This window comes from Gadus morhua, chromosome 15 (assembly GCF_902167405.1).
Source record: "Gadus morhua chromosome 15, gadMor3.0, whole genome shotgun sequence".
Classification (NCBI taxonomy): Eukaryota; Metazoa; Chordata; class Actinopteri; order Gadiformes; family Gadidae; genus Gadus; species Gadus morhua.
Window position 1 is genome coordinate 23,674,990 of NC_044062.1, and position 27,601 is coordinate 23,702,590.

Genomic DNA, 27,601 nt, shown 5'->3' on the forward strand with positions numbered 1-27,601 from the left:
CATGTCTTCTATACTTTGCCTACCAATGCATAGTTCATACTTTCTCCTGTATATTGAAAAATATATATATATTTATTGGTCTACAATCAACGATGCTCTCATTGTAGTATAAAGTGTTTGAAATGAGAGAACGTAAGGTTATAAAGAACATCATCTCAGCAATCACATTAGAGCACTACATTTATTGGTTTTAACTTTTAACCATAAAATAATGCAATTACCGTGGTAATAAAAAACATGAACTTAAAAAACACCAAGTTGCTAATATTTTCTCTTGTTTTTTATTAAATGTCTCCATCTCGTCGCTCCAATGCACGCTGATCCTGGGCCCCTGTGTGGTTGAGGCCCTCGTGTCACTGCCACTTAGAGGCCACTTTACAGAAGTGCAATGACAACAGGCACATTTCAGTCGCAATGACAGTTATTTTGATCTCGGCCAGTTGGTCTGCAGGCGCCATGTGATCCCCGTCCCGCTCCAGCCTCTCAGCAGAACTCAGTCACTTGTAGCTTCCTCTGAGTTGACAACTCAGCCCTGAACTTACCCAAGTGTAAAAATATCAGCCCTTTCGCCAGCACACGTTGTCAAATGGTGTGTAGCAGAGCAAACTAAGAAAACATAATCACTGGTTAACTTACAAAGGACTGGAATTGTATAGCATCAGAGAAATGCGTTCCATAGTTGGACTGGTGGGCGTCCTGTCCGCGGCAACCTGCTACCTGTACCTGCTGTCCACGCACCTGCCCGCCGTCTCCCCAATCCCATCAGACAACACAGACGAGGACTCGGAAGTCAAGGAGTATCGGTAGGCATAATTAAGGTTAATTAACTGTGATCCCATTGGCTGTCATTGGTTACTGAAGTCCCCTTTCATTAATTTGCTTTACTTTATTTTGAACAATATAGGCAAACACAAGTTTCAAGCATAAGTGTAATGCAAAAAGTCATTAATTTGGCCTTTAAGCTGCAAAATAAGAACGCTGCTGACAAATGATTGCAATTGCATTAGAGAGAGCAACAGAACCAATGCAAGAACAGAAATCCCCACAAGAGCAGAGCAGGCTCGGTTGGGCAGCACAGCTTGTATGTATCCCATTACTCTTTAGAATGTCTTTAGAGTGTGTGTTTGTTGGTATCATATGAGAGCAAGATATCATTCTCAAGATTTCTTCCTTGCTGATTTCAAGGGAGTTTTTTCTTGCCCGTGTGGGGGCATGGGTAAAGGGGGGTGTCATAAATATTTGGCCTGTTAAGCCCTTTGAGACTGTAATGGTGATTAAGGGCTATACAAATAAAATCAAATTGAATTGAATTGAGAGCGGGAGTGTGTGTGTGTGTGTGTGTGTGTGTGTGTGTGTGTGTGTGTGTGTGTGTGTGTGTGTGTGTGTGTGTGTGTGTGTGTGTGTGTTTTATGTGTGTGTGCAGTAGTCTAGGGACAGTTAGAATAACGCTTAGCAAGCTATTATACTGCCCAGGCATGCACCCAGATGGGCCTCTCTTACACAGTTTGTGTGCGTGTGTGTGTGTTTGTGCATGTGTTTACGCAGTGTCTGTGTGTGTGTGTGTGTGTGTGTTTTATGTGTGTGTGCGCAGTAGTCTAGGGACAGTTAGAATAACGCTTAGCAAGATATTATACTGCCCAGGCATGCACCCAGATGGGCCTCTCTTACACAGTTTGTGTGCGTGTGTGTGTGTGTGTGTGTGTGTGTGTGTGTGTGTTTGTGCATGTGTTTACGCAGTGTCTGTGTGTGTGCGTGTGTGTGTGTGTGTGTGTGTGTGTGTATGTGTGTGTGTGTGTGCTTGTCTGTAAATGTGTGTGGGTACAACAAAAGTGCCACAGTGAGTGCCATGCATACGGTGTCTGCCCTTTCGTCAAAATGTCCTGTGTCATTAAGGTTATGTACATGGAGACGTTCAGGAGTCCATGTCTGGTCATATTGCTGAAGATCTGATCACAGATCTGTTGCAATGAGCTAACGGGTGATGCCTAACCCCCACTTCCTTACCATGATGGTGTAGGGATTCAAACATGACCTTTAGGCCCCACATTCACATATCTAAGGTTCCTTTTATGGTGTGTGTGTGTGTGTGTGTGTGTGTGTGTGTGTGTGTGTGTGTGTGTGTGTGTGTGTGTGTGTGTGTGTGTGTGTGTGTGTGAACATGCATATTGCAGGGTAATGTGTACGAGAAATATAAGCCAAACCCAAAGGCTCCCCTTCCCCTCACACACACATTAATGCCATCAACATGTGACAGTCCATGAGTTGACTAGCTGATCAATGAAAACCACGGATGCTGAATATTAGGTGAAGAGGCAACCAACGTGTTTCAGGGGGATTTTCTTCCGCTATTATATCCAAACATTTATATTGCATGTGTGTGTGTTTTTGTTTGCACACATGCAGCAAGGGCTATTCTTGTCCTTCAATCAGGCAGATACAATTACTCCCCTCTTCTCCCTATGTTTCTTGATTTTCTGTCTGTCTGTCTTTCTTCCCCCTCCTGTTTCTTTCAGCAATCATCTTTAGTTATCAAATAAGTTCACTTGCAACATCCCCGTTTGAGTTTGTAGTGCATCCAACATGCACTACACAATACAGGTGTGTTTCATCTGACAATTAGTTCAATACCAATTCCAATCAATACCAATTAAGATAGGATGTTTCCATCTGTCCGTAAAGCTAACAGAAAACAAAATATACTTTGTTTCCACCATCCAGGCTGAAGTTCCCTTCTGACCTGGACGAGCTAAGGGAGCTAGCGGAGACGCTAAAGTTCTACAAGAGAGAACACCACAACTATGTCCTCCTGCTGTTCTGCAGCGCCTACCTCTACAAACAGTCCTTCGCCATCCCTGGGTCCTCCTTCTTGGTGAGCACAGAGTCTAGAAGCTTTAGTGAAGTTTAACCCCCTGAGATGGAGCATAATGGACGTCAAAACACAAACATTTGATAAAGACACACGAATGATCTCACACCCAAACTGTCAACTAACCAACACAAATGGCATGAATATGCTGTCATCCATTTGGATGGTACATCATCGTAAGGGCCGTTACATAGTCAACACATCGCTACGCATACGCGTCCAGAAGGCTACGCATTATGGCCCTGGGGGACTTAATTAGACTTTGTTTTACGCGTAATTTAACGCGTATCAGCATGCGTGAAAGCCACTCAGCACGCGTCTCAGCACACGTTCTGAAGGCACTTTGGCGCACGTTCCAGAAGGCATTCAGGGAAGTCGATTCCAGAAATCTTCTTTCGAAAATCGTTCCTGTTGCAAAGTTCGCTCAAACTTACCTACTCTACAGGCCTATGGTGATGGTTTAGTGTATAGTGTGTCTATTTATATGTATAGTAGTCTAATAATATAATAGTTTGAAAGGGTACCTTTCATTTTGAGTTTTGTTTAGCTGCAAAAACCAACCTATCCATCGTTTTTAAAGTCTAAAGTTAAGATGTTCTAAATTAAAGGGGGTTAATGTGGAGGTGGCGAACACTACAAGTACATACTCTTTGATTATAGACTAAGTTACTTGACCGAACATTTTGTGTATGGTAAGTGGCAAGTTTGATCATAACAGAATGAAAAAGCAGACATTTATTTATAGCGTATCGTTTTTATTTCTGCATAACATGAGTCAGCTTGGTCTGGGCCCAGTTTCCCGATAACGTTGGATCTTCGCACGATCATTCTCACGATGGATCTCGCGAACCATCGTACATTTCTTTTCCCGAAACCTCTCTTAACATGAACGCGCATTCGCTGCGCTCACAACGTTCGTAGGATTGCACCTGTCCACTGACACGGTGCTGAACCAGGCTATGACGCAGGGGGAGAAGGAGGAATGTCGCAGGAAAATGGGGTTAAAAAAGGGTTAAAATATCTCCCCATCAAGGCCAACCGCAGAGTAGCCTACGAAAAGAATAGAGTGCAATAATATGAATGCTAAAGATATTTGATTAGATAATTGATTAGGCCTAAGCCGACATATATATCAGTCCTAATCCTGAACGCACTGTGTGACGGGCGCATAGCTTCCGTCAATGTTGCCTGTGTGTGTTTGTCTTGTTTGACTATGTATTCTGTTACCTTCATACTGTTTTAAAATAATTTATCAACCTGGACGTGCTCATTTATCATGCGCTCACGGCAGTTTAATACAATCTTGCAAGTACCATCATTACAACGTTCTGTTTAATACCATTTACCATTAACGTCACCTGTTCTGTTGCAATAACCATTCAAACAAGTATGTTGTTGTCAAATTCCAGGTTTGTTTATTTTGTTTAAAAGTTACATGTTAACACAGCATAAATGTTCGTCTCTAGACTTTGTATGAGGGAATGTGTGCCGCGTCAACGGGGTTTAAATTAACGTCATAACTTCCGGGTAAACCGGAAGTGACCCGAGTTTTTGTAATTATGTTTATTGCAGTTTTTGTATATTTTGGCTATGCCAAAATCTAGCATTAGTACACGGTTTACCGTGCTTAGGTTTCTAGCTTATAGAGGGGAGAATTGTAGCTGTTTAAAGCTGTTTAGGCAATTAGTAGGGGAGGAAGTGGCCGATTTAGGCTGACGTCGGTGGTTCGGGAGAGCTGCTCGTGGAAGGACATGCGTCTGATTATTGCTCTCAAGTGACTTGTTTAAAGGTCCAGTATGCTTAAGTTTGAATTTATGTTTTTGTGACTCTCTATCCCATTCAGTTTGTTTGATGAAAAGTATTTTTCTTTTTGTTGATTATTATTATTTTTTTTATTGCCTTATGGGCCTTAAATTGGGAAATAAAAGATCCCATCTTTTTCCACACTTCTCGTCGGCTCCTGAGTGATTTCCAACTAGTTCGAGATGCTCCAACACATCTACCCATGACAATTTGGTGGCAGTGGTTTTCGGGTACCAGTAGTCACGAGCGGCACTCAGCGAGCCAAGATGGAGGATGAAGACAGAGGGACGGCACCCCCTAGAAATGGCTCAGCAACAGGGACCAGGCCAAAAGCAGCGACGTCCAAGCCTTCCACTCCAGTAGAAGACCGGACAGATCGCCTAGAGAGGATCGTGAAGTCGGTGGTGGAGTATCAGAGGCGTCAACATGACCAGGCGGAGGCGGAGTTCTTTCGTCAGGACCAGAGGTGGAAAGCCATGGAGCATCAGTTCCAGCAGCTTCAGAGGATGGCGAGAGAGCCGGCGACGACGCAGGCAACAGGGCTTGCTGATCTGCAGCACGTGCATCCGCCCAGCTCCCGCCCTTCTACAGCCTCGGATCCGGTCGCCAGCATGCCCTTTCTGGATTTACCAACTCCTCTCCTGGAACAGTTCCTGGGCATGCTGAACACCGACCTACAGGTGTGGGTGAGAGAACACACCCCTCACTCATCAGCTGAAGCAGCAGACCTGGTGGAAACCTTTGTGACTGCCAGGCCTTCCAGAAGGAAGTACTTCCTGGGCCCACCACAACATGACTGGAGAAGACCATACCAAGCCGCCCAGCAAGAGCCGGAAAAGACATCTACTGGTATGTCTGCGGGTGGTAGTGGTCGTGTGGTTAAGCACTCCTATAGCCCCAATAGCCCCAGTGTTAGCTCCACTTCAGCTAGAACACCTAGAGGCATTATTTGTCATGGTTGTGGTCAAAAAGGTCACATTAGGCCCAATTGTACAGCAAAGAAAATGTCTGATTCTAGACTGTGCTACCTACCTGGCCCTAGCAAGCACACACATTGTACTTCCTCTGATGTGATTGTCCCAGTGAAAGTGAAGGGAAAGACTTTTCAGGCTGTAGTTGATTCAGGAAGCAGTCAATCTTTTATCCTAAGGTCTTGTTTAAAGTCTGATTTCCAACCACGGGGCAAAATCAAGGTCCGCTGCATCCATGGTGACGAGTCTGATCACCAGACCAGCGAGGTTCTCATTGAGATTAGAGGTCAAAAGTATCTGTTAACCGTGGTGGTTTTAGATAAATGTCCACATCCTGTAATTCTAGGCCAGGATGTGCCAGTTCTTATTGTGCTACGTCAGACTGTTAACACAGTGAATGCATATGTGACAACCAGAGCTCAGGCTAGAGAGAAATCAAATGATTTGTGGTCTGAATTACCATATGACTGTTGCCCTGGTCGCAAAGTTAAGAAGTCCAATGCCGAGAGACGCAGAGAAAAAGTGACAAGGACCTCATTGCAGGAAAGTAGGCCCTCCCCACCACTAGAGGACAATGAAGTGTTGGTGGAGGATTTGGCTAAGCTACAACTAGAGGATCCTACACTTAGTTCCTGCTTCTCCGCTGTCAAAAACCCAGATGAGGCTAGGGAAGCAATGGAAGAGGGTAGTACATGTTTTGTCAGGAATAACGAGAAGCTTTACAGAGTGACTGCAGACACCGAGCAGTTGGTAGTTCCTGAAGTTCTCCGGGCCAAGGTTCTACATCTTGGTCATAGTATTCCGTGGGCAGGCCATCTAGGCAAGGAAAAGACAGAGAACAGGATCCTGAACCGATTTTATTGGCCAGGGTTCCAGAAGGATATTGCTGAATACTGCCGGTCTTGTCCAGAATGCCAACTGTCAGCTCGCTCCAAGAGATGGTTAAAAGCTCCCCTGATTAGCCTTCCCATTATTGATGTTCCATTCAGTCGCATTGCCATGGATGTGGTAGGTCCCCTGGAGAGAAGTAGGGCAGGCCACCGTTACATTCTAGTCATTTGCGACTATGCAACACGGTACCCAGAGGCATTCCCCCTCAGAAACACCAAAGCTAGACAAGTTGCCAACTATTTAATCCATCTTTTTTTCCGGGTGGGGGTCCCGAAAGAAATCCTGACAGATCGGGGTAGTAACTTTACCAGCAAGTCACTGAGACGGGTATACTCCCTGTTAGGAATCCGGGGCATCAAAACCACACCATATCACCCGCAGACTGACGGCTTGGTCGAGAGGTTTAACCAGACCTTGAAGTCGATGCTGCAGAAGTTTGTGTCTGAGTCAGGAACTAACTCGGATCAGTGGCTCCCATATCTGCTATTCTCCTACAGAGAAGTACCGCAGGCATCCACCGGGTTCTCCCCCTTCAAGCTCCTGTATGGACGGGAGGTGAGAGGCCCGCTTGACATCCTCCGCGAGAGCTGGGAGGGGGACGCCTCTCATCAGCCAACCAACCTGGCGGGCTATGTCATCAAGGTGCGGGAGAAGCTGGACCAGCTGAGCTCCATGGCCCACGAACAACTGGCCAAGGCCCAGACACGGCAGAAGACATGGTACGACCGGACAGCACGTAGCCGCACCTTTATGTCCGGACAGAAGGTGTTGCTGTTGTTGCCGTCATCCGAGAGCAGTCTGCTGGCGAAGTGGCAAGGTCCGTTCGAGGTGCTTCGCCGAGTTGGTGAGGTGACCTATGAAATTGCCACGCCAGGCAGACGTCGCTCGAAACAGACTTTCCATGTCAATCTGCTGAAAGAATGGAGAGACCGACCATCGTCTGACATTCAAGATCAATTGTGGGCGCGGACCGAGGAAGAGGAACCATCAGAGCAGTACTTTCCTACTGCAGGCGGTGAGTCGACCTACCCCTCCGTCACCCATCTGACATCTGAACAGCAGGAGGACCTGCTGACCATCATCCCCCGAGGTCTGTTCAGAGACCTGCCAGGACGAACCGAAGTCATTACCCAAGACATCCGCCTGACAGCTCCAGGTCCAATCCGGCAGACCAACACCAGGGTTCCGGCGCGACTGATCCCCGCGTTGCCTTCACAGGAGGTGAAGGCAGGTGCGCCAGGTGGCAACTGAGGCAACGATGAGGCAACGACGCCTGACCGGTACCCAGTGCCGAATATTCAGGATTTTTCGGCACACCTGGCTGATATGGTGATTTTTTCCAAGATGGACCTTGTCCGGGGATATCATCAGGTGCCTGTACACCCACTGGATGTTCCCAAGACAGCAGTGATCACACCATTTGGTCTGTTTGAGTTCCTACGGATGCCGTTTGGCCTTGAAAACGCAGCTCAATCTTTTCAACGCCTCATGGACTCTGTTTTGAGGGAGCTGCCTTTTCTTTTCGTGTACTTGGATGACATCCTAGTGGCGAGCGCGTCCAAATCACAGCACCTGGCGCACCTCCGGAAACTTTTTGAGCGGCTCAGCAAACATGGGCTAATTGTCAACCCTGCCAAATGCCAGTTTGGTCTATCCGTCATCGATTTCCTGGGACACAGAGTCACTAGGGACGGTGCAGCCCCTCTCCCATCAAAGGTGGAGGCGGTCGCGCAGTTCCCACGCCCGCTCACTGTCAAGTCCCTGCAGGAGTTCCTCGGCATGGTGAATTTTTACCACTGTTTCATCCCTCGAGCCGCCCAGCTCATGCAACCCTTGCATGAGGCCTTGCAAGGTCAGCCCAAGCACGCTGTGGATTGGACTGAGAGCAGGGACAAGGCTTTTGTTGCCACTAAGGCGGCCCTGGCGAACGCCACCATGCTGGCACGTCCTTCTCCCACAGCCTCCATCGCCATCACCTCGGACGCCTCGGACTACGCTGTCGGTGCCGTTTACGAGCGGTGGGTGGGTGCCTTCTTCAGCCGTCAGTTGCGTCCCAACGAGCGGAAGTACAGCACTTTAGCTGCTTGGTCTCTACCTCGCCATCAGACACTTTTGTTCCCTTTTGGAAGGTCGGCACTTCACCGCTTTTGTCGACCACAAGCCGCTGACTTTCGCCATGGCCAAGGTGGCTGAGCCGTGGTCCGCCCGCCAGCAACGTCATCTGTCCTACATTTCCAAGTTCACCACGGATTTACAGCACGTTGCCGGTAAGGACAACCAGTTGGCGGACTGCCTACCACAGGCTGTGGTAGGAGCAGTCCATCTTGGCTTGGATTACAACCGCATTGCAGCGGAACAGACCACAGACCCAGACGTGCAACTCCTGAGGACCTCGACTACAGGGCTGAAAATAGAGGATGTGGTTTTTAGCGATGCCGGCACCACGCTCGTGTGTGACGTCTCCACAGGCAGTCCTCTGCCAATCATTCCCACGGGATGGAGACGACAAGTTTTTGATGCCATCCATGGTCTCTCCCTCCCAGGTTCGAAAGCGTCACAGAGATTGGTGGACGGTAAGTTTGTTTGGCACGGCCTCAAGGAGGACATAAGGGACTGGGCTAACACCTGTCTGGAGTGCCAGCGGGCCAAAGTGCACCGCCACACTAAAGCCCCGTTGGAGTTGTTCCCAGTGCCGGAGAGACGGTTTGACCATGTCAACGTGGATCTGGTCGGCCCTCTGCCCTCCTCTCACGGATTCACCTACCTGTTGACCATGGTTGACAGGACCACGCGTTGGCCTGAGGCTGTGCCAATGACGTCGCTAGCATCGGTCGAAATGACACGGGCATTCATCAGCACCTGGGTTGCCCGTTTCGGCACTCCTTCCGACATATCCTCCGACCGGGGCGCGCAGTTTATGTCTGAGCTGTGGAGCGCTGTCACACAGAGCCTCGGAGTGAAACTCCACCACACTACCGCATATCGCCCACAGGCTAACGGACTCTGTGAGCGATTTCATATGTCGATGAAGGCTGCTCTTCGTTCGTGCCATCCTCAAAGACAGCAACTGGGTCGACAAGCTCCCGTGGGTACTGCTTGGCATCAGGACTGCACCAAAGGAAGACCTACAGTCCTCCTCCGCAGAGCTTGTTTATGGCCAGCCGCTGCGGGTTCCAGGGGATTTCGTCCCTGGCACCACCGTTCCTTGGTCTGCCACTCTCCAGCGGTCCACGCTACTGGACAATGCAAGGCTTTTTCGCACCTGTCCCCACTTCCAGTCACGGCCTCCCTCAGTCGCACATCCCCGCTGGGCTTCGGACGGCTGCCTACGTTTTCATTCGCCACGACGCCCACAGGGGACCGCTACGCCCGCCCTACGAGGGCCCGTTCCGGGTTTTGGAGACGGGGGACAAACATTTTGTGGTAGACATGGGCGGCAGGCCGGAGCGACTCTCCATTGACCGCCTCAAGCCAGCTCACTTGGACGTGGCCAGGCCCATTGACTTGGCTCAGCCCCCGCGGCGCGGACAACCTCCAGCTCTGCCCCTGCCGGGCCTGCCCCCTGCTCCCCTCCCTCCCGGAACTCCCACATTCCATGCCCCATACCCGTGTCATGGTGGGACGCCTGTCGCAGTCGTGGCTCCTCGACCTCCTGTACGACGCACAGCCGTTGTGGCCGGTTACTACGCCCGCTCCCGCAATAACTGTTTTGTTGTTGTTTTCTTCTGATGGTGAATTCTGGGGGGACGTGTGTAGTGAGTGTAACATAATTCACCTACAGTATTTTGTTATGTGTTGTTCTTTACATTGTGTTAGGCATGTCGTTTACAGTCTTGGTGGTTCAGGAATCGCTATGCCTTTAAGGATTACGAGCGTCTCATGACGTCAGAGCCCGATGCGGGATTTGTTTACTTGCAGCACGTTTTGATTTCCTGTTTCTCTCTAACTAAATAAACGAGTCACACAACTGTGTGCTCAACGTGCGAAATTGTATCTCTCACTTAATGCAATTTCCACAGGGTTATGATTCCATCTCTGTGGGGGTCTCTTAAAGTTGTTGACGGGGGGGGGGGGGGGGGGGGGGGAGACGTATATAGGACGTAAATATGGGCTATTATGACACGGCTCTTCTCAATGCCTTGGAACGCTCCGTTCACTTGCATGGGCCCTTCACAACAACGCCAGCGTCTTCGGTTGCTAAGCGACGTCAACGTCTTTGGGTAACTATTTCTCTGCTGATCAACACTATGAATGGTAACAAATTAATTGTAAAAAGACACCTTGTGAAGTTATTTTTTCGTTTGGCAAGTAGCCGCTCATTATCGAAAATAAGCCCCTTCAGGTCTAAGCACCTCTGTTTTGCGTCTGTGTCCGGTTCGCCCTGTCTGGGCTTATTTTCCCGATAATGACCGGCGTTCTATTATCCCACTTAACGTCAATATTACTCTGCATGTGGAAGGGAAAATAGCTTTAGTCCTATTTGTAATTACAATATTATGCTGCTGTATTTTCAGAAACCCCCACAGATATTTGAGTTTGCTGGTTTCATGGGAGCCAGACCTTTAGTATCTATGGGAGCTAGGCTCCCACCTAACTCGAACCCTGGCTATAGGTATTTTTACACTGCCGTGCCGGTTCGGTCGCAGCTTGGCACGCCCGGCGATTTCACCTTCTTATCTCAAGTTTCCTGTGTAAAACCGAGGGGGTCAAATCCCCCGTTCGTCACGGCGCGGGGTTTATTGGTTCAGTGGGGAAGGCGGAGACTCCGTGCTCCGCTGTGCACGGAGTCTCTGAACTCTTAAGAAAAATTTGTATTATTGCATACTCCCGAATGTTTTCATTTTTTTATGAATGAAGACACCCGCATGCAATAATGAGTTCACTCTAAGTGAAGACTACAAACGCGATTAACTATGGTCAAGGATGTTCGTACTGTCTAGACAGGGTCCAATAAATAGTGAACTTCATCACAGCCTCACCGAAGCGCATGCAGTGCTTAATGCAAACAATCGCAACAAAAAACGCCTGCAGAAATTCTCCAACACCCGCTGGTCACAGCATGATGCATGTCTAGTGGATGTGTTTTAATAAAAACGCATCCAACTAGGAATGTCCGCTGGTGACGCCACTGAGGCTATATAGGCTAACCATGCTCTTAGCGTCCTACGAGTACCATGGAGTCCTCGTTAGCTACGAGCGTTTTCACGGCGTTCGTTACCAACGATGCTTTCGGGAAACGGTGTGAAAACACGTACGATGCTCGTACGACTCACTTCACAATCCACTCAGGCTAACGATGCTTTCGGGAAACTGGGCGAAAGAAGATCACTGGAATCGACTGATGTCTGTGTGTTTAGCCATGCATATGATTGGGTGAAAAAGTTCAAATCTATTGGCTAAGAAATTCAGGGGAGGAGCTAATTAGCATATACCTGGAACGCGTTCTGAACTTTCCTGAACGCGTTCTGGAACGCGCCGGAAGTGCCTTCAGAACGTGTGCTGAGACGCGTGCTGAGTGGCTTTCACGCGTGCTGATACGCGTTAAAGTTGTTCAGAACGCGTGCTGATACTCGTAAAACGAAGTTGAATTAAGTCCTAACGCTTTTTATGCCGATCCCTACGCTTCGGCCGTTACAAACCTCCCAGCTTTCTTGCGGCATTTCACTGAGGCACACCCCCTTTTGGTCGTAGTGTCTCGTCGCTTTGAAAGTAGAGCGAGTTCACTGAGGCCGCCCGTTCTACCCCCGTCAACAAAAATGGCTGCACCCGTAAAGAGATTTATTTTCCTTGTATTTGTATCACGTTGGTAATTTTAATGTAGATTTTTAAATGCTCTTACACACTTGATTACATTGCTACATTATGCCTGTCACCAATTTATGCATTGCACGGTCTTGCTGTGCTTGCAATACAATGTAAAGTTGTGTTGTTTGTTTTTCGAGCTGGTTTGCTAGAGAGGCTAATGTAGCTAAAAAATAACAATGACTTGCCAATTTGAAATGGGAAAGCTACTTCGACCAAAAGGGGCGTGCCTCCGCAAATGCCGCAAGAAAGCTGGATGATTTGCAACTTACGACTTGCAGGTACCGGTGTACCATCCAATTGGATTACAGCATTAGACTTCTCAACAGAAAGCAGCAAGTAGGATAGTTAATAAAAAACAAAATAATAAACATACATGCATAAAAAACATACATAACATATGCATGGATATGTGTACATCCGTCATACGTTCGTATGTAGGCCTACATACATACAGTCATGCATACATATGTACTGCATATACATGCATAAATATATAGGTATATACTTACAAGTAAGAAATTATAATACAAAGAAGTATAATGAAGTAATGATGAAGAGAAAGTTCTCTCACAGACACGTCGGACAGCGAAATATTTGATTTAATCTTAAGGCATGATCATGGGAAAAGTACTGGCAGCAAAGTTTACCGAGAACACATTTGACGAGACAATAGATTCACAAGATTCTTATAGGGAACATTAACATTGTGGGAAGGGAGTGGGAGTGACCTTAGGCCAAGTAAATTTGTAATACAATGGGTGGGTATTGGACATGTCTGCAGGTTTGGCTCTAAACGAGTTTACACAACAAAGAAGTCAGTCGATTGGCCTGGTCACAAAACCAGACTTACTGGCTCCAGTGGGAACTTGAATACGAATTAACTTAACCTCTCTCAGTTTAAGAGAGGAAGGGATTTGTTTTAAGTTACAGGGAGAATGTATACAGTTCCTTCTAATGTAATAATTATATAAACAAGGTCAATATAATTTGTATGTGATTGTATATTTATAGTTATGATTGATATTTCCACGACAGTTCCTCCCTTTTTGATCATAAGATCAACACTTATTACAGGTGATATATTATGTCACAGGATTACAAATGATGGTAAAACAAGTTAAAACAAAATTCAAAGAAATTAGTAAAAATCAATCATTAATAAAGTAATCAATATGTACATTAGTAAAATTGCAAATTCAAAGAAATTAGTAAAAGTAAAAGTAATCATTAATAAAGTAATAAAATGAAAGTCAAAGAAATTAGTAAAAATAAATCATTAATAAAGTAATCAATATGTACATTAGTAAAATTGTAAATTCAAAGAAATTAGTAAAAGTAAAAGTAATCATTAATAAAGAAATAAAATGAAAGTCAAAGAAATTAGTAAAAATAAATCATTAATAAAGTAATCAATATGTACATTAGTAAAATTGTAAATTCAAAGAAATTAGTAAAAGTAAAAGTAATCATTAATAAAGAAATAAAATGAATTTCAAAGAAATTAGTCAAAATAAACAATAAAGAATTAAATATGTACACTAGTAAAGCTTGTAAATAGAGAGCTTAAGATTAACTATGTGTCAATCATCAATAAGGCCATAAAAATGAACAATAGTAAAAATTATGTTTAGCATGTTAGGTCACTCATTTTCCATTTGGTAACTCTTCATTGGAGTAAGGGGCCCATTCTCAGAAGGAAATGCGAGTAGTCAAGGGGTGATGCTATTCATCATATTTGTAGCAGTTTTAAAGCAGGTTGAAATTAATGCTTTAATACATGCGATTATTATTAACAAAATGATTACTGCAACGGCGGCGTATAATGCATATTGTAAAATAGTGTAACCAAATGACCCTAATGACAGTGCTAAAGGGTCCCAAGAGTCATTATTATTGTTACGACTATGTATTTCAGCGATGGTTGTTTTCATGTCATTTAGCATTTGTGTGAGGTTAGCTGAAACATCTGTGATATCGGTGCAACATTCGTGACCAACTACTTTACATGTTCCTCCAACAGCAGCTAACAAATAATCCAATGCAGCACGGTTTTGCAGCACCATGAGTCTTGTAGATGACAGTTGTGTGTTTATTAAAGTTATAGAGTTAGTGGTGAGATTCGCTAGGGATTCCACAGATACAGATAAATCGCAGACTTGGTCTAGGGCTGCCATGACTCCATAGTTGGGGATTAATGCTCCTAGGATGCGGGACCATGATGTTTGTGTGTGTGTGTGAAGTGGGTCAGATCGTTTTGCCCTTCTAATGACAAGTTTTCCCAGAGGGCCTGGGCGTAGGGCTGGGACTACAGAGGCTAGAGCGCATTTCCCGGTCCATTTTGGAGGCAGAAAATCATATGCTGAGTTGTTGCAAACCCAATACAGTCCCTGAGGTGCAGGCAGTGTACAGTTTTGTGTTAATAGGAACACCAGGGCAACTTGGGAAAGTCTTGGGGATCCTCTTATTTCTAATGCGTTGTGTTTGTGTTGAATGGGTATGGTATAATTAAACATGTTATACAGCTCTGAGCAGTAGGGGTGGTCCAGATCTCCCATTGAAGTGTATCTGGTATTATTGTTTTCTTTTTCTGTTGTTTGGACACACCATGGGAAGGGGCCCATTATTGCATCTATTTTTACAGATAGGGGTTTCTTGCAGTTTGTGCACTGGATCAGGGAGCCGGGCTTTGAAATTACCGTTTCACATGGGTATGTTCTTAGGGGATACTGTGTGATGTTAGGGCATTCTGTTTTCGTCCAACTCCAATCGTTTGTCCGAGTGTTCAATGGATTCAAACCTGATTTGTAGTAGGAGTAGAAAGCGGCTGCCATAGCACATGGGGATAGCGCTACGGCCATCAAGGGTAATCCTGATGATACAGAGTGGGGTCTGATTCCACAGACCTTGGTGGTGTTGAAGTGGGTTTGAGCTGCAGCAAGTAGGCTTGCAAACTGGTTGTGTGATGATGTGGTTAGCTGGGGTTCCGCTATGGTCGGGAGTCGGTCGTTGTTATTGGTGGTTGCGTTGCATTGGTCTGCTGGGCTCATCAGGAGTATTATGCTGATCAGGGTAAAGGTGGTCCATCCGAGGCGTGGTGCTTTCCTCTTCCGGAGGTGCTGGTCCATCCGAGGCGTTGGTGCTTTCCTCTTCCGGAGGTGCTGGTCCATCCGAGGCGTTGGTGCTTTCCTCTTCCGGAGGTGCTGGTCCATCCGAGGCGTTGGTGCTTTCCTCTTTAGCTGAATAGTTGTTTTAGTGCTAATCGCCTCCAAAGGTCCGGGTCAGATCCTAATCACATGTGTTTATCTATTTTCCAAATTCCGGATCCCGTCAGAGGGTCAGAATGGCAAGATAGTCATTTAAAAAAAAAAAAACATAACTTACCAGTCTGATGATCTCATATTGGGATCCTGTCGACAACGCCGTTTGATGAAGAGAAAGTTCTCTCACGGACACGTCGGACAGCGAAATATTTGATTTAATCTTAAGGCATGTTCATGGGAAAAGTACTGGCAGCAAAGTTTACCGAGAACACATTCGACGAGACAATAGATTCACAAGATTCTTATAGGGAACATTAACCTTGTGGGAAGGGAGTGGGAGTGACCTTAGGCCAAGTAAATGTGTAATACAATGGGTGGGTATTGGACATGTCTGCAGGTTTGGCTCTAAACGAGTTTACACAACAAAGAAGTCAGTCGATTGGCCTGGTCACAAAACCAGACTTACTGGCTCCAGTGGGAACTTGAATACAAATTAACTTAACCTCTCTCAGTTTAAGAGAGGAAGGGATTTGTTTTAAGTTACAGGGAGAATGTATACAGTTCCTTCTAATGTAATAATTATATAAACAAGGTTAATATAATGTGTATGTGATTGTATATTTATAGTTATGATTGATATTTCCACGACAAGTAACCTTGCATTTGTGATTCGTCCGAAAGCATCGTTAGCCTAAGTGGATCGTGAAGTGCGTCGTACGAGCATCGTACAGTTTTCACACCGTTTCCCGAAAGAATCGTTGGTAACGAACGTCGTGAAAACGCTCATAGCTAACAAGTGCTCCAGGGTACTCGTAGGACGCTAAGAGCATCGTTAGCCTAGAGTGAACTCATTATTGCATGTGGGTGTCTTCAGTCATAAAAAATGAAAACATTCGGGAATATGCAATAATACAAATTATTCTAAAGAGGCCGGAGACTCCGTGCACAGCCCCGCCTTCCCCAGTGAAACAAGAAACCCCCGCGCCGTGTTGAATGGGGGATTTGACCCCCTCGGTTGTACACAGGAAACTTGAGATAAGAAGGTGAAATCGCCGGGCGTGCGCGAAACGGAGGTGCTTCGACCTGAAGGGGCATATTTTCGATAATGAGCGGCTACTTGCCAAACGAAAAAATAACTTCACAAGGTGGTTTTTTCAACAATTTATTTGATACCAACTTACCATACGTAGTGTTAATCAGCAGAGAAATAGTTGACGTCGCTCAGCAACCGAAGAAGCTGGCGTTGTTGTTAAGGGCCCATGCAACGGAGCTTTCCACGGCATTTGAGAAGAGCCGTGTCATAATAGCCCATATTTACGTCCTATATCCCCCCCCCCCCCCCCCCCCCCCCCGTCAAAATTCAGCGCAAGGCCGGTACGGTCTCCCCCCACCGTCAACAACTTTAAGAGACCCACACAGAGATGGAATCATAACTGGAACCCTGCCTATAGCCTACTTCATCCTGCCCAACATTATGGGCAGGATCTAGACCAGGGGTTTTCAAAGTGTGAGAGAGTGAGCCCCCCCTCAGAGAAGAAATTTCAGCTGAGCCCCCCCCCCCCCTGGATTACTTTCTTCTGTGACCGCAGTTCATTTGGCTTCCTATCAAAAAACTCCCGGGGCTTGGTCACCAGACTTGGGTGCTTGGTCTCAATATGACGCCGGAGTCGACATGGTCTCATACCGTCATTAGCTAGCACCTCTTTGCAAAGCACCCACTGTGGCAGTGGAGCATCTTCAGATCCAGTCCATGAAAATCCCAAGTTTAAATATTCATGGTCATACTTTCTTCTTTTTTTGCTTGCCCCAGACTCTGTCTCCTTACTCACTGTAGCTTTAGATACTAAAAACCGATCCATTTTGCTAAAGTTAGCCAGCAATATTATTTTCTAGGGCTGTCCCCGACTCTGAATTTTCTGAGTCGAATCAGATCTGCCTTTTCAGTCCAGAGATTCGACTATTCGGCGGGGTTTGTTACCGCCGTTGCTATGGTGACCTAAATTATTATAAGCAACTGAAAACGATGCCGGTTTGAAACTAAAACTATGATTCTGAAAAAAGTATAAATGCTATCAAAATTCCGTTAGTATGGAAGATACAAGTGTGTAGATTCGTTTAATGGTTTGAACGATGGTAAACGGTTGAAAAAGGAATGAGTTACGATGTCTAGAAGTAGGTGTATCAGAATGGCCAGACGTCTTCAATGAAAACAGCTGAAAACAAAGCGGTATGAAACTAAAACTGTGATTCTGAAGAAATTCTAAATGATATCGAAATTCTGTTTAGATATTATTGAAGATACAAGTGTGTAGATTTGTTAAATGGTTTGCACGAAGATAAACGGTTGAAAATTGATTTAGTTATGTTATTTCTACAGTTGAAGTACAACTGATGATTTGAATCATCGACTTTCAGGGTTTTTTTCGGGTTTAGTTTTTTCTCACGTCGCGCCCCCTCTGAAGAACTCTGGCGCCCCCCAGGGCGGGCGCGCCCCACAGTTTGAAAACCACTAATCTAGACCAAGCTCTGAAATGCCGTGAATAAATGTATGCACAGTGCGTTCAGGATTAGGACTTATATATATGTCGGCCTAGGCCTAATCAATTGTGTTTTTATATCTTTAGTAGGGGTGTAACGATTCATGCGATGCATCGATGAATCGATTGTCAGTCCTACCGATTCAACTAAATCGATCTGCTAAAATAAATAAATAGAATGAATCGCTTTGGCTTCACCAATAATCGATATCAATGCTTTAAATCGTATGAATCGATTATGATTAATGTTTTAAGACTTAGTTTACACGTTTATTTTGTGAAGTGCAACTCGGTAATCCGTAACTCTGTCATCAGCTAGTCAGCTTGCAAGGAAGTCCCACGAGAGTTTTTTTTCTCCCTCACCCTCTACTGGTGCATTTCAAACATGGCAGAGAGCGGCAGCGAGATTGTTAATGCACCAGCAAACTTGAAATCCAAAGTGTGGAAGCATTTTGGCTTCGCAAAGAATAATGGTAAAATTGACAAGGGGTGTGTGACGGGGCGCATAGCTTCCGTCAATGTTGCCTGTGTGTGTTTGTCTTGTTTGACTATGTATTCCGTTACCTTCCTACTGTTTTAAAATCATTTATCAACCATGTCATTTGGGGCCTGCCCGTAATTCCGACGCCTCATTGTTCCGACGTCTCAATGTTCCGAAATATTTCCCATCAGATCGACATGGCACTATTCTATGAAGGTATTATTGTAGCAAAAGTCTTTAGCACCTGTAACTGCAGAATTTGAATGCGTACACTAAAGTCACAGTAAATTTGAAGTCGTATATATTTATTTTGCATGTGTACTCTAAAGTCACAAATGTGTAACAGTACATTTGTAGTCGTAAAAAAAAAAATATATTTTTTTTATACCATTGTAAACACAAAATAGGGTCTACGAGTACGCTAATCTGTGTTACAGGTGCATAAATCCTTTTGCTACAATTATTGCAGCGCAGTTGGTGCAAAACACATTCGCACACCCGTGTTTCATAATCTGAGACCATGCCCAAAAGGTGTGCATTCGTAAACCCAAATTTGAACAAATGCATCAGAAGTTGCACATCTTTGAACGCTATGTTAATTCAGCATTTTAATGAGCGAGCACAAAACCATTTTACAACTGCTCGAATCTGCTCCTGCAAGTCTCAGCTGTGGGGTTTTTTGCAGGTTGTTTTGCAACACCCCTAGGTGGTAAATGTGTAGCAAAAGTATTCGTATCCGTAGATGACAGAGCGTCCGTGAGCGGGACAAAATAGTCCCGCCCATAATTTCCTAATCCAATGAAAATCGCCGGCAGGGATGCATTTCTCAAATTACACTGGGACCCACTGTGTGCCAGTCATGGAGCTATAAAGATCGCAGCATACCCAGCGCGGGATACGTTTCTTTCTGGAGAAGTGAAGAGGGCGTCCTACTGAACGGAGATGGGTATCCTACATTATGTTAAATTAAATGAATTAGTTCAAGTGAATTCCCCCCAAAGTATTTCATTAACATGCCGCAAATGTCCTTGAATGTATTTTAATGGTCGCCATAACATAAATTCAGAAATGTTAATGCAATACTTTGGGGAGAATTCACTTGAACTAAGTCATTTCATTTTACATAATGTAGGATACCCACCTCCGTTCAGTAGGACGCCCTCTTCACTTCTCCAGAAAGAAACGTACCCGCGCTGAGAATGCTGCGATCTTTATAGCTCCATGGCTGGCACGCGATGGATCCCAGTCAGGGACGGCTGGAATAATGGGCTAACAGGGCTAAGCCCTCTTACAGTGAAAATAAAAAAAATATTATTAAAAACTTAGAACATATTGTTTTATATGTTGGTAGAACCTAAAGGAGCAACAGCACCAAAAAGTGACAGAAAAACCCAGGATATATATATCTTCGTTTTTTTCCTGTGAATGGGCTAAATGTATTCAGCCCAAGCGCAGTAGCGTAAGCTTCCATTGACGTTTGATTGACAGGTGCCCTGACACGCCCCCTTCATATGCTTCCCATTTGGGCTAAATTAGTTTAGCCCAAAGGCTGACCTAGCACAGTAGGTAGCTACAGTACAGTGACCTTCGACTAATCACAGCACAGCACAGTAGCGCAAGTGCAGTATGGCGGGAGTTAGCATGAAAATGAATGAAGTGGATTATTTACTTTCTAATCGGTTTTGTTTAATGTCTTTGGAGGAAAAATTGGAAGTGAAAAGATTGGGGACACATCAACCAAACGATGTACAGAATTAATGTCAGGAGTGCGCTCAGAATATGGCTGGTAATGGTGCATTTGTAAGCGGGTCAACTACGTTTCGTATCGAAACATTTAAAAAGCTGTCTAAATAACCCAACATGACGTGACAAGTGTGTAGAGAAAGTGGCCCCTCTCCAAGCTGCATTTCAGCGACAGGCAGTAACAATAAGGTTCTCTAAGGAATCGGAAATGATCTCATTTAATGTTGCATACAACATTGCCAAAGAGGAGTTGCCATTCTCAATTTAAGAAATTATTCTTAAATTGAGAATTTCTCTTCATGAGAAATTATTCTCATGAAGAGAAATGGATTAAAGATCAACCCGACGTATAGCAATGAGATGGCATGTGCACAATTCATTGCAGTAGGCCTAATGGGCGACACCTTAAAGCAAAAGACAGCTGCGGACGTCGGAAACGCCACATAGGCCTACATGTCCTTCATGATTGACGGCGACACAGACGTCTCTACCAAAGAGTGTGTGATCGTCTACAGCCGCATTTTGCGCAAAGGGCGACCAGTCAACATTTTAATTGTGTAATACTTTAAGCACAAAAAAAGTTTTATTTTGCTTAATTGTTTAGTTCGAAATGTTCAATTTCAGCTCAGTGAAGCACTTTAAACACCTTTTTTTTCTTCTATTTATAATTGTGCTTCAAATAAAGACATGCCTTTCTCTACACCTTAATCTTGTTTAAAAATCATTCACATTATATGAAAGTTATGAACAGAGATATAAAGGTGACCTCATAGCGTCTGGAGCCCTGTGAAGTATTGATAAATGTAATTCATTCTTTAGCCCACCCACCCAAAATCACCAGCAGCCGTCACTGTAATTTGAGAAATGCATCCCTGCCGGCGATTTTCATTGGATTAGGAAATTATGGGCGGGACTATTTTGTCCCGCTCACGGACGCTCTGTCATCTACGGATACGAATACTTTTGCTACACATTTACCACCTAGGGGTGTTGCAAAACAACCTGCAAAAAAACCCACAGCTGAGACTTGCAGGAGCAGATTCGAGCAGTTGTAAAATGGTTTTGTGCTCGCTCATTAAAATGCTGAATTAACATAGCGTTCACAGATGTGCAACTTCTGATGCATTTGTTCAAATTTGAGTTTACGAATGCACACCTTTTGGGCATGTTCTCAGATTGTGAAACACGGGTGTGCGAATGCGTTTTGCACCAACTGCGCTGCAATAATTGTAGCAAAAGGATTTGTGCACCTGTAACACAGATTAGCGTACTCGTAGACCCTATTTAGGGGTCCAAGCCAACAGGTTGGATCCCTATTGTTTTTGTAAGGATTTTTCTTTTTATTAGGGGTCCAAGCCAACAGGTTGTTAGGGGTCCAAGCCAACAGGTTGGATCCCTATTGTTTTTGTAAGGATTTTTTGCCAACAGGTTGGATCCCTATTGTTTTTGTAAGGATTTTTTTTCCTATACTTACCTCCCTAAAACTGGTACCACAGCCCAAACCGTAAATGGTGCGGACACGCCAATTGCATGACTAGATCCAGATCTCTTCGGACTACGCAGACGACAAAATCCAGACACGCCGGTCCCTAGGTGGTGCTATACCAAGGAATACGCGTTTGGGGCTATAACTCCCACACCGAACCTCCCAGAGTCCAAAAACTTGTACACACAGATGCACTGGAGTCTGCTGCATCTTTTGGCCTAGGCCACGCCCATTTGCGTCTATGAATATTTTTCGCTAAATCGCAAAAACCGCTAAACTGTTTTTTCGCTACTCCTCCCTCATTTCTTGACCGATCGACACCAAACTTCGCACACGACATCTTCAGACGCACACGCAAAGAATTCCTACGTTGCTTTTTTGATCCGACCTTCGACGACGAAACGGTAGCGTTTTGAATATTGGTTTATTAGCTAAATTAGACGTGAAAAATCAAAAATCCAAAGAAATCCAGAATTATACATCGGATCGAGTCCAAATTTTACAGACATGTCGGTGCTAACCTTAATGACGTTCGAAAAAAAAAACGGAAAATTTCGCCATTAGGGGGCGCAATAAACGAGGAAATTGTATATCTTCTACAAAATTTCGCCGCGAAAACGCTACACTGACTTCTCGCTACTCCTACCACAGTCAAATCCTTTGTATCCACAGGTTCAGGGTAGCGTTTTGAACACATGCTTCGCGTTGTGCCGGCGAAACGCACATTTCTTGTCGCGTTGTGCCGGCGAAATGCACACTTCTTGGACCCCTGCATAACTGCTTGCAGTTCTAGTTAGGGGTCCAAGCCAACAGGTTGGATCCCTATTGTTTTTGTAAGGATTTTTTTTTTTTTTTTTTTTATACTTCCTACCAAGAAAGTGGTACTACAGCCCAAACCATAAATGGTGCACACACGCCAATTACATGACTAGATCCAGGTACGTGAAGACTATGCAGACGACAAAATCCAGACATGCCGGCCACTAGGTGGCGCTATACCAAGGAATACGCGTTTGGGGCTATAACTCCCACACCGAACCTCCCACAGTCAAAAACTTGTACCCACATATTCACTGGAGTCTGTTGCATCTTTTGACATAGGCCACGCCCATTTGCGTCTATAATTTTTTTTCGCAAAATCGCGAAAACCGCAAAACTGTTTTTTCCCTACTCCTCCCACATTTCTTGACCAATCGACACCAAACTTTGCACACGACATCGTCAATAAAGAATTTGGAATATTTTGCCATTAGGGGGCGCAATAAACGAGGAAATTATATATCTTCTAATTGGCGAAAGGAATGTTCTTCAAACTCAAGGGAAACCATCAAGGGGCAATCCCGAGTCTATATAGAAAATATGGCCAAGAATTATTAATGTGGGCGGGAGTTATTTGGCAAAGGAAAATTGTCTTTGGAAAATTTCGCCAACAGGGCGGCTCAAAAAACGACGACATTGTCTATCTCCTAATTGGCCAATGGAATGTTGTTCTGAGAACGCGTTTTAGGCTATAACTCCCACACCGAAGCTCCCACAGTCAAAAACGTTATATGCACAGATTCACTGGAGTCAGTTGCATCTTTTGGCATAGGCCATGCCCATTTGCGTCTGTAATTTCTTTCGCAAAATCGCGAAAACAGCGAAACTGACTTTTCGCTACTCCTACCACAGTCAAATCCTTTGTATCCACAGGTTCAGGGTAGCGTTTTGAACACATGCTTCGCGTTGTGCCGGCGAAACGCACATTTCTTGTCGCGTTGTGCCGGCGAAATGCACACTTCTTGGACCCCTGCATAACTGCTTGCAGTTCTAGTTTGTGTTTACAATGGTATAAAAAAATATATATATTTTTTTTACGACTACAAATGTACTGTTACACATTTGTGACTTTAGAGTACCCATGCAAAATAAATATATACGACTTCAAATTTACTGTGACTTTAGTGTACGCATTCAAATTCTGCAGTTACAGGTGCTAAAGACTTTTGCTACAATAATACCTTCATACTATTCCGACGGTTCAATGTTCCGAAAACGAAACCCATTGGTCCGAAGGTCCGTTAGTCCGACTTTTTAAAAAGGAGGCGCATTAGGCCGATGGTTCAATATGCCGAATAGGAAAAAGAGTTTTATACCTCGCTCGCTCCCTCTCTCTCTCACTCTCACTCTTTGTGTGTGTGTGTGTGTGTGTGTGTGTGTGTGTGTGTGTGTGTGTGTGTGTGTGTGTGTGTGTGTGTGTGTGTGTGTGTGTGTGTGTGTGTGTGTGTGTGTGTGTGTGTGTGTGTCCGTGTTGAGAATTAGACCTCCGCTCTCTGTCCATGGTGCTGCAACACCGTGTCGAAATGAAGTGAAGCGTTGTCTTTTTGCCCTCCAAAATTCATCGTGAACGTGATATATAGGCCTAGGTTGTATTTTGGAGACAGAGAGAGAGTGAGAGTGAGATTGAGAGAGAGAGGGAGAGGGAGCGAGCGAGGTATAAAACTATTTTTCCTATTCGGCATATTGAACCCTCGGCCTAATGCGCCTCCTTTTCGAAAAGTCGGACTAACGGACCTTCGGACCAAGGGGTTTCGTTTTCGGAACATTGAACCGTCGGAATAGTGACATCTCGATCTAATCGGAAATATTTCGGAACATTGAGACGTCGGAACAATGAGGCGTCGGAATTACGGCATGGCACCTGTCATTTATCATGCTTGCTACGGCAGTTTAATACAATCTTGCAAGTACCATCATTACAACGTTCTGTTTAATACCATTTACCATTAACGTCACCTGTTCTGTTGCAATAACCATTCAAACAAGTATGTCGTTGTCAAATTCCAGGTTTGTTTATTTAGTTTAAAAGTTACATGTTAACACAGCGTAAATGTTCGTCTTATCAGCGTCTCGTCTAGACTTTGTATTAGAGGGAATGTGTGCCGCGTCAACGGGGTTTAAATTAACGTCATAACTTCCGGGTAAACCGGAAGTGACCCTGAGTTTTTGTAATTATGTTTATTGCAGTTTTTGTATATTTTGGCTACGCCAAAATCTAGCAATAATATAAAGGTCCAGTATGCTTAAGTTCGAATTTATGTTTTTGTGACTCTCAAGCCCATTCAGTTTGTTTAGTGAAAAGTATTTTTATTTTTGTTGATTTTCGTTTTATTTTTATTGCCTTATGGGCCTTAAATTGGGAAAATAAAAGATCCCATCTTTTTCCAAACTTCTCGTCGGCTCCTGAGTGATTTTCCACCTAGTTCAAGACGCTCCAACACATTATTGCATGTTTATTTCACGGATATAGAATCGTTCCCAAAAAAAAAAATTGTCCTTGAATCGAATCGCCAACTACTGAATCGTTAATCGAATCGAATCGTCTGAAGCCAAAGATTCACACCCCTAATCTTTAGCATTCATATTATTGCAATCTATTCTTTTCGTAGGCTACTCTGCGGTCGGCCTCGATGGATTGACATTTTAACCCTTTTTAACCCTATTTTCCTGCGACATTCCTGCGTCTCCCCCTGCGTATAGCCCTTTTCAGCACCATGCCAGTGGACAGGTACAATCCTACGAACGTCGTGAGTGCAGCGAATGCGCGTTTATGTTAAGAGGAGTTTCGGGAAACGCTCCAAAGAAATTAACGATGGTTCAAAAGATCCATCGGGAGAATGATCGTACGAGCGAAGATCCATCGTTATCGGGAAACTGGGCCCTGTTCTGTCCACCCTGTCCAGTGGTTGTTTTCAAAATACTTTTGCGCAGTGCTATAACTAAAACAATGTCACTGCTCGAATTTAGATAGTATTCTTTGATTGTTGTCTTTCTTTTGAGTCTCTAAGGGCTGCTGCCAGATGCTACATGATCATACATTGTAAACACATGTGTGTCCTGTGCTGGTGATACAGAACATGCTGGCCGGGGCTCTGTTTGGGACCTGGGAGGGTCTGGCCCTGACCTGCCTCCTGACCACCTCGGGCTCCACCTTCTGCTACCTGCTCTCCTCCGCTTTCGGGAAGGAGCATGTCATCCGCCTCTTCCCTGACAAAGTGGCCTTGCTGCAGAGAAAGGTATAAACACTTTCTGGTGCCCATTCAGGGTGGCCATCGCACACTGAAAACGTCTATTTATAAATTTCTGTACTTGAAGTAAAGCAACTTAAATGTTTACAGCTATTTCCCAAGTTTCCTCACATCTGATCCTATTCATGTGTTGACGATGAATCGACTGAATGTTTTAAGTTCAAGTAACACAGCCTACTGTTTCAAATTTGAATATGATTATTTATCCTTTTTATATATTTCTATTGGGTGACAGTAGGGGGGGGGCATCAGAATGATGCACCAGGGCCCTTGAAGGGTTAAACTCAGTGGGTCAGTGAGCCACCCCTCTACCGTATGGCTTCCCATTCTGCAGCACTCAGACACCAAATGGCTCCGCACCATTTGACAACTGAGCCTGGGCCGGGCATCATAAAATTACATTAGAGGTTATATTCCACAAAATAGCATATCCTTTGAGAAAGAAATCTGAGGTGTGGCATGAGAGTGACACTCACTATCTACGATCTACATATATCTGTCTGTATTTCTTTCTGCTGTATCTATCTACATATATCCAACTATCAATTTGCATGTGTCTGTCTATCTAGCTCTTCATCCAATATTCAACCTCCCTCTCTTCCACATTGCTTTTCTACGTTCCCTCCAGTTCCCTTTCCCTTCCCTCCTTCTGTTTTTACCTGTTCTTGTCGGATCTGTCCCTCTCAACGCCGTCGTTCCATCTCTCTGACTCTCTCCCGCAGGTGGAGGAGAACAAGAGAAGTCTCTTCTTCTTCCTCCTCTTCCTGCGTTTGTTCCCCATGACACCTAACTGGTTCCTTAATGTCACCTCCCCCATCCTCAACATACCCCTGACTCTCTTCTTCCCCACTGTGCTGATAGGTGAGGATGCTAACCCACACACAGACACAAACACATATGTACACACAGTTGCTGGTACACACTCACACACACACACACACACACACACACACACACACACACACACACACACACACACACACACACACACACACATTTGCTTCTTAAACACTGTGCCTTCATCTCGTCTCACAGGTTTGATTCCATATAACTTCATCTGTGTCCGGACTGGGTCCATTCTGTCCAAGATCTCCTCCATGGATGACATCTTCTCCTGGGGAACGCTGGCTCAGCTCCTGGCCATCGCCTGCGTGGCTCTCCTCCCGGGTGCACTGATCCGCCGCTACAGCCAGGTGGCCCTGGACGGCGCCGAGCAGACACAGGACAGAGGCCAGCACCACAAGGCCCAATGAGGGGGGACAACAACACAGATGAGAAACAAAAGAAGAGGAGGAGGTGGACTGGAACGACAATGTTTCACAAGGTGGTGAGCTTCTATCCCCAACGCTCTCCAGCATTACAATAGGTGATTTTTTTATGGTGTGTGCTGCTTTCTTAAACTAAAACGTCTTAAATCTCTGTCTGGGTCAAGGTAAAACCAAGCTTAAACCGTTCAAGGTGAATTATTTTACATAGTTGACTTTCTCTTCACTGCTCAGAATATTTGTACTCTTTTTTGAGCGTTGTGCTCTAAGGACAGAGTGTCTGCTGACACTCTGCTATGTCCAGCAGTGCTCAAGACCCTGAGCTCCATTGTAATTTCATTATTAGTACTAAAGAATGCGGTTGGAACCATCTACAGCCTTCACTGACATTCTCCGCGGGATGTTGTCCTCCGTGGAACGCAGTGT

At 44.9% G+C, this 27,601-nt stretch overlaps 1 protein-coding gene across 1 annotated transcript; it reads left to right on the forward strand.

The window, feature by feature from the left end:
• The first annotated feature begins 329 nt into the window (after window positions 1–329).
• Window positions 330–27,194, forward strand: LOC115560388 (transmembrane protein 41A-B). Its single transcript, XM_030379793.1, has 5 exons — window positions 330–803; window positions 2,719–2,869; window positions 25,737–25,898; window positions 26,633–26,771; window positions 26,946–27,194. The coding sequence occupies exons 1-5, from the start codon at window positions 667–669 to the stop codon at window positions 27,161–27,163; spliced, it is 807 nt and encodes a 268-aa protein (XP_030235653.1). The 5' UTR covers window positions 330–666; the 3' UTR covers window positions 27,164–27,194.
• The last annotated feature ends 407 nt before the right edge of the window (window positions 27,195–27,601 follow it).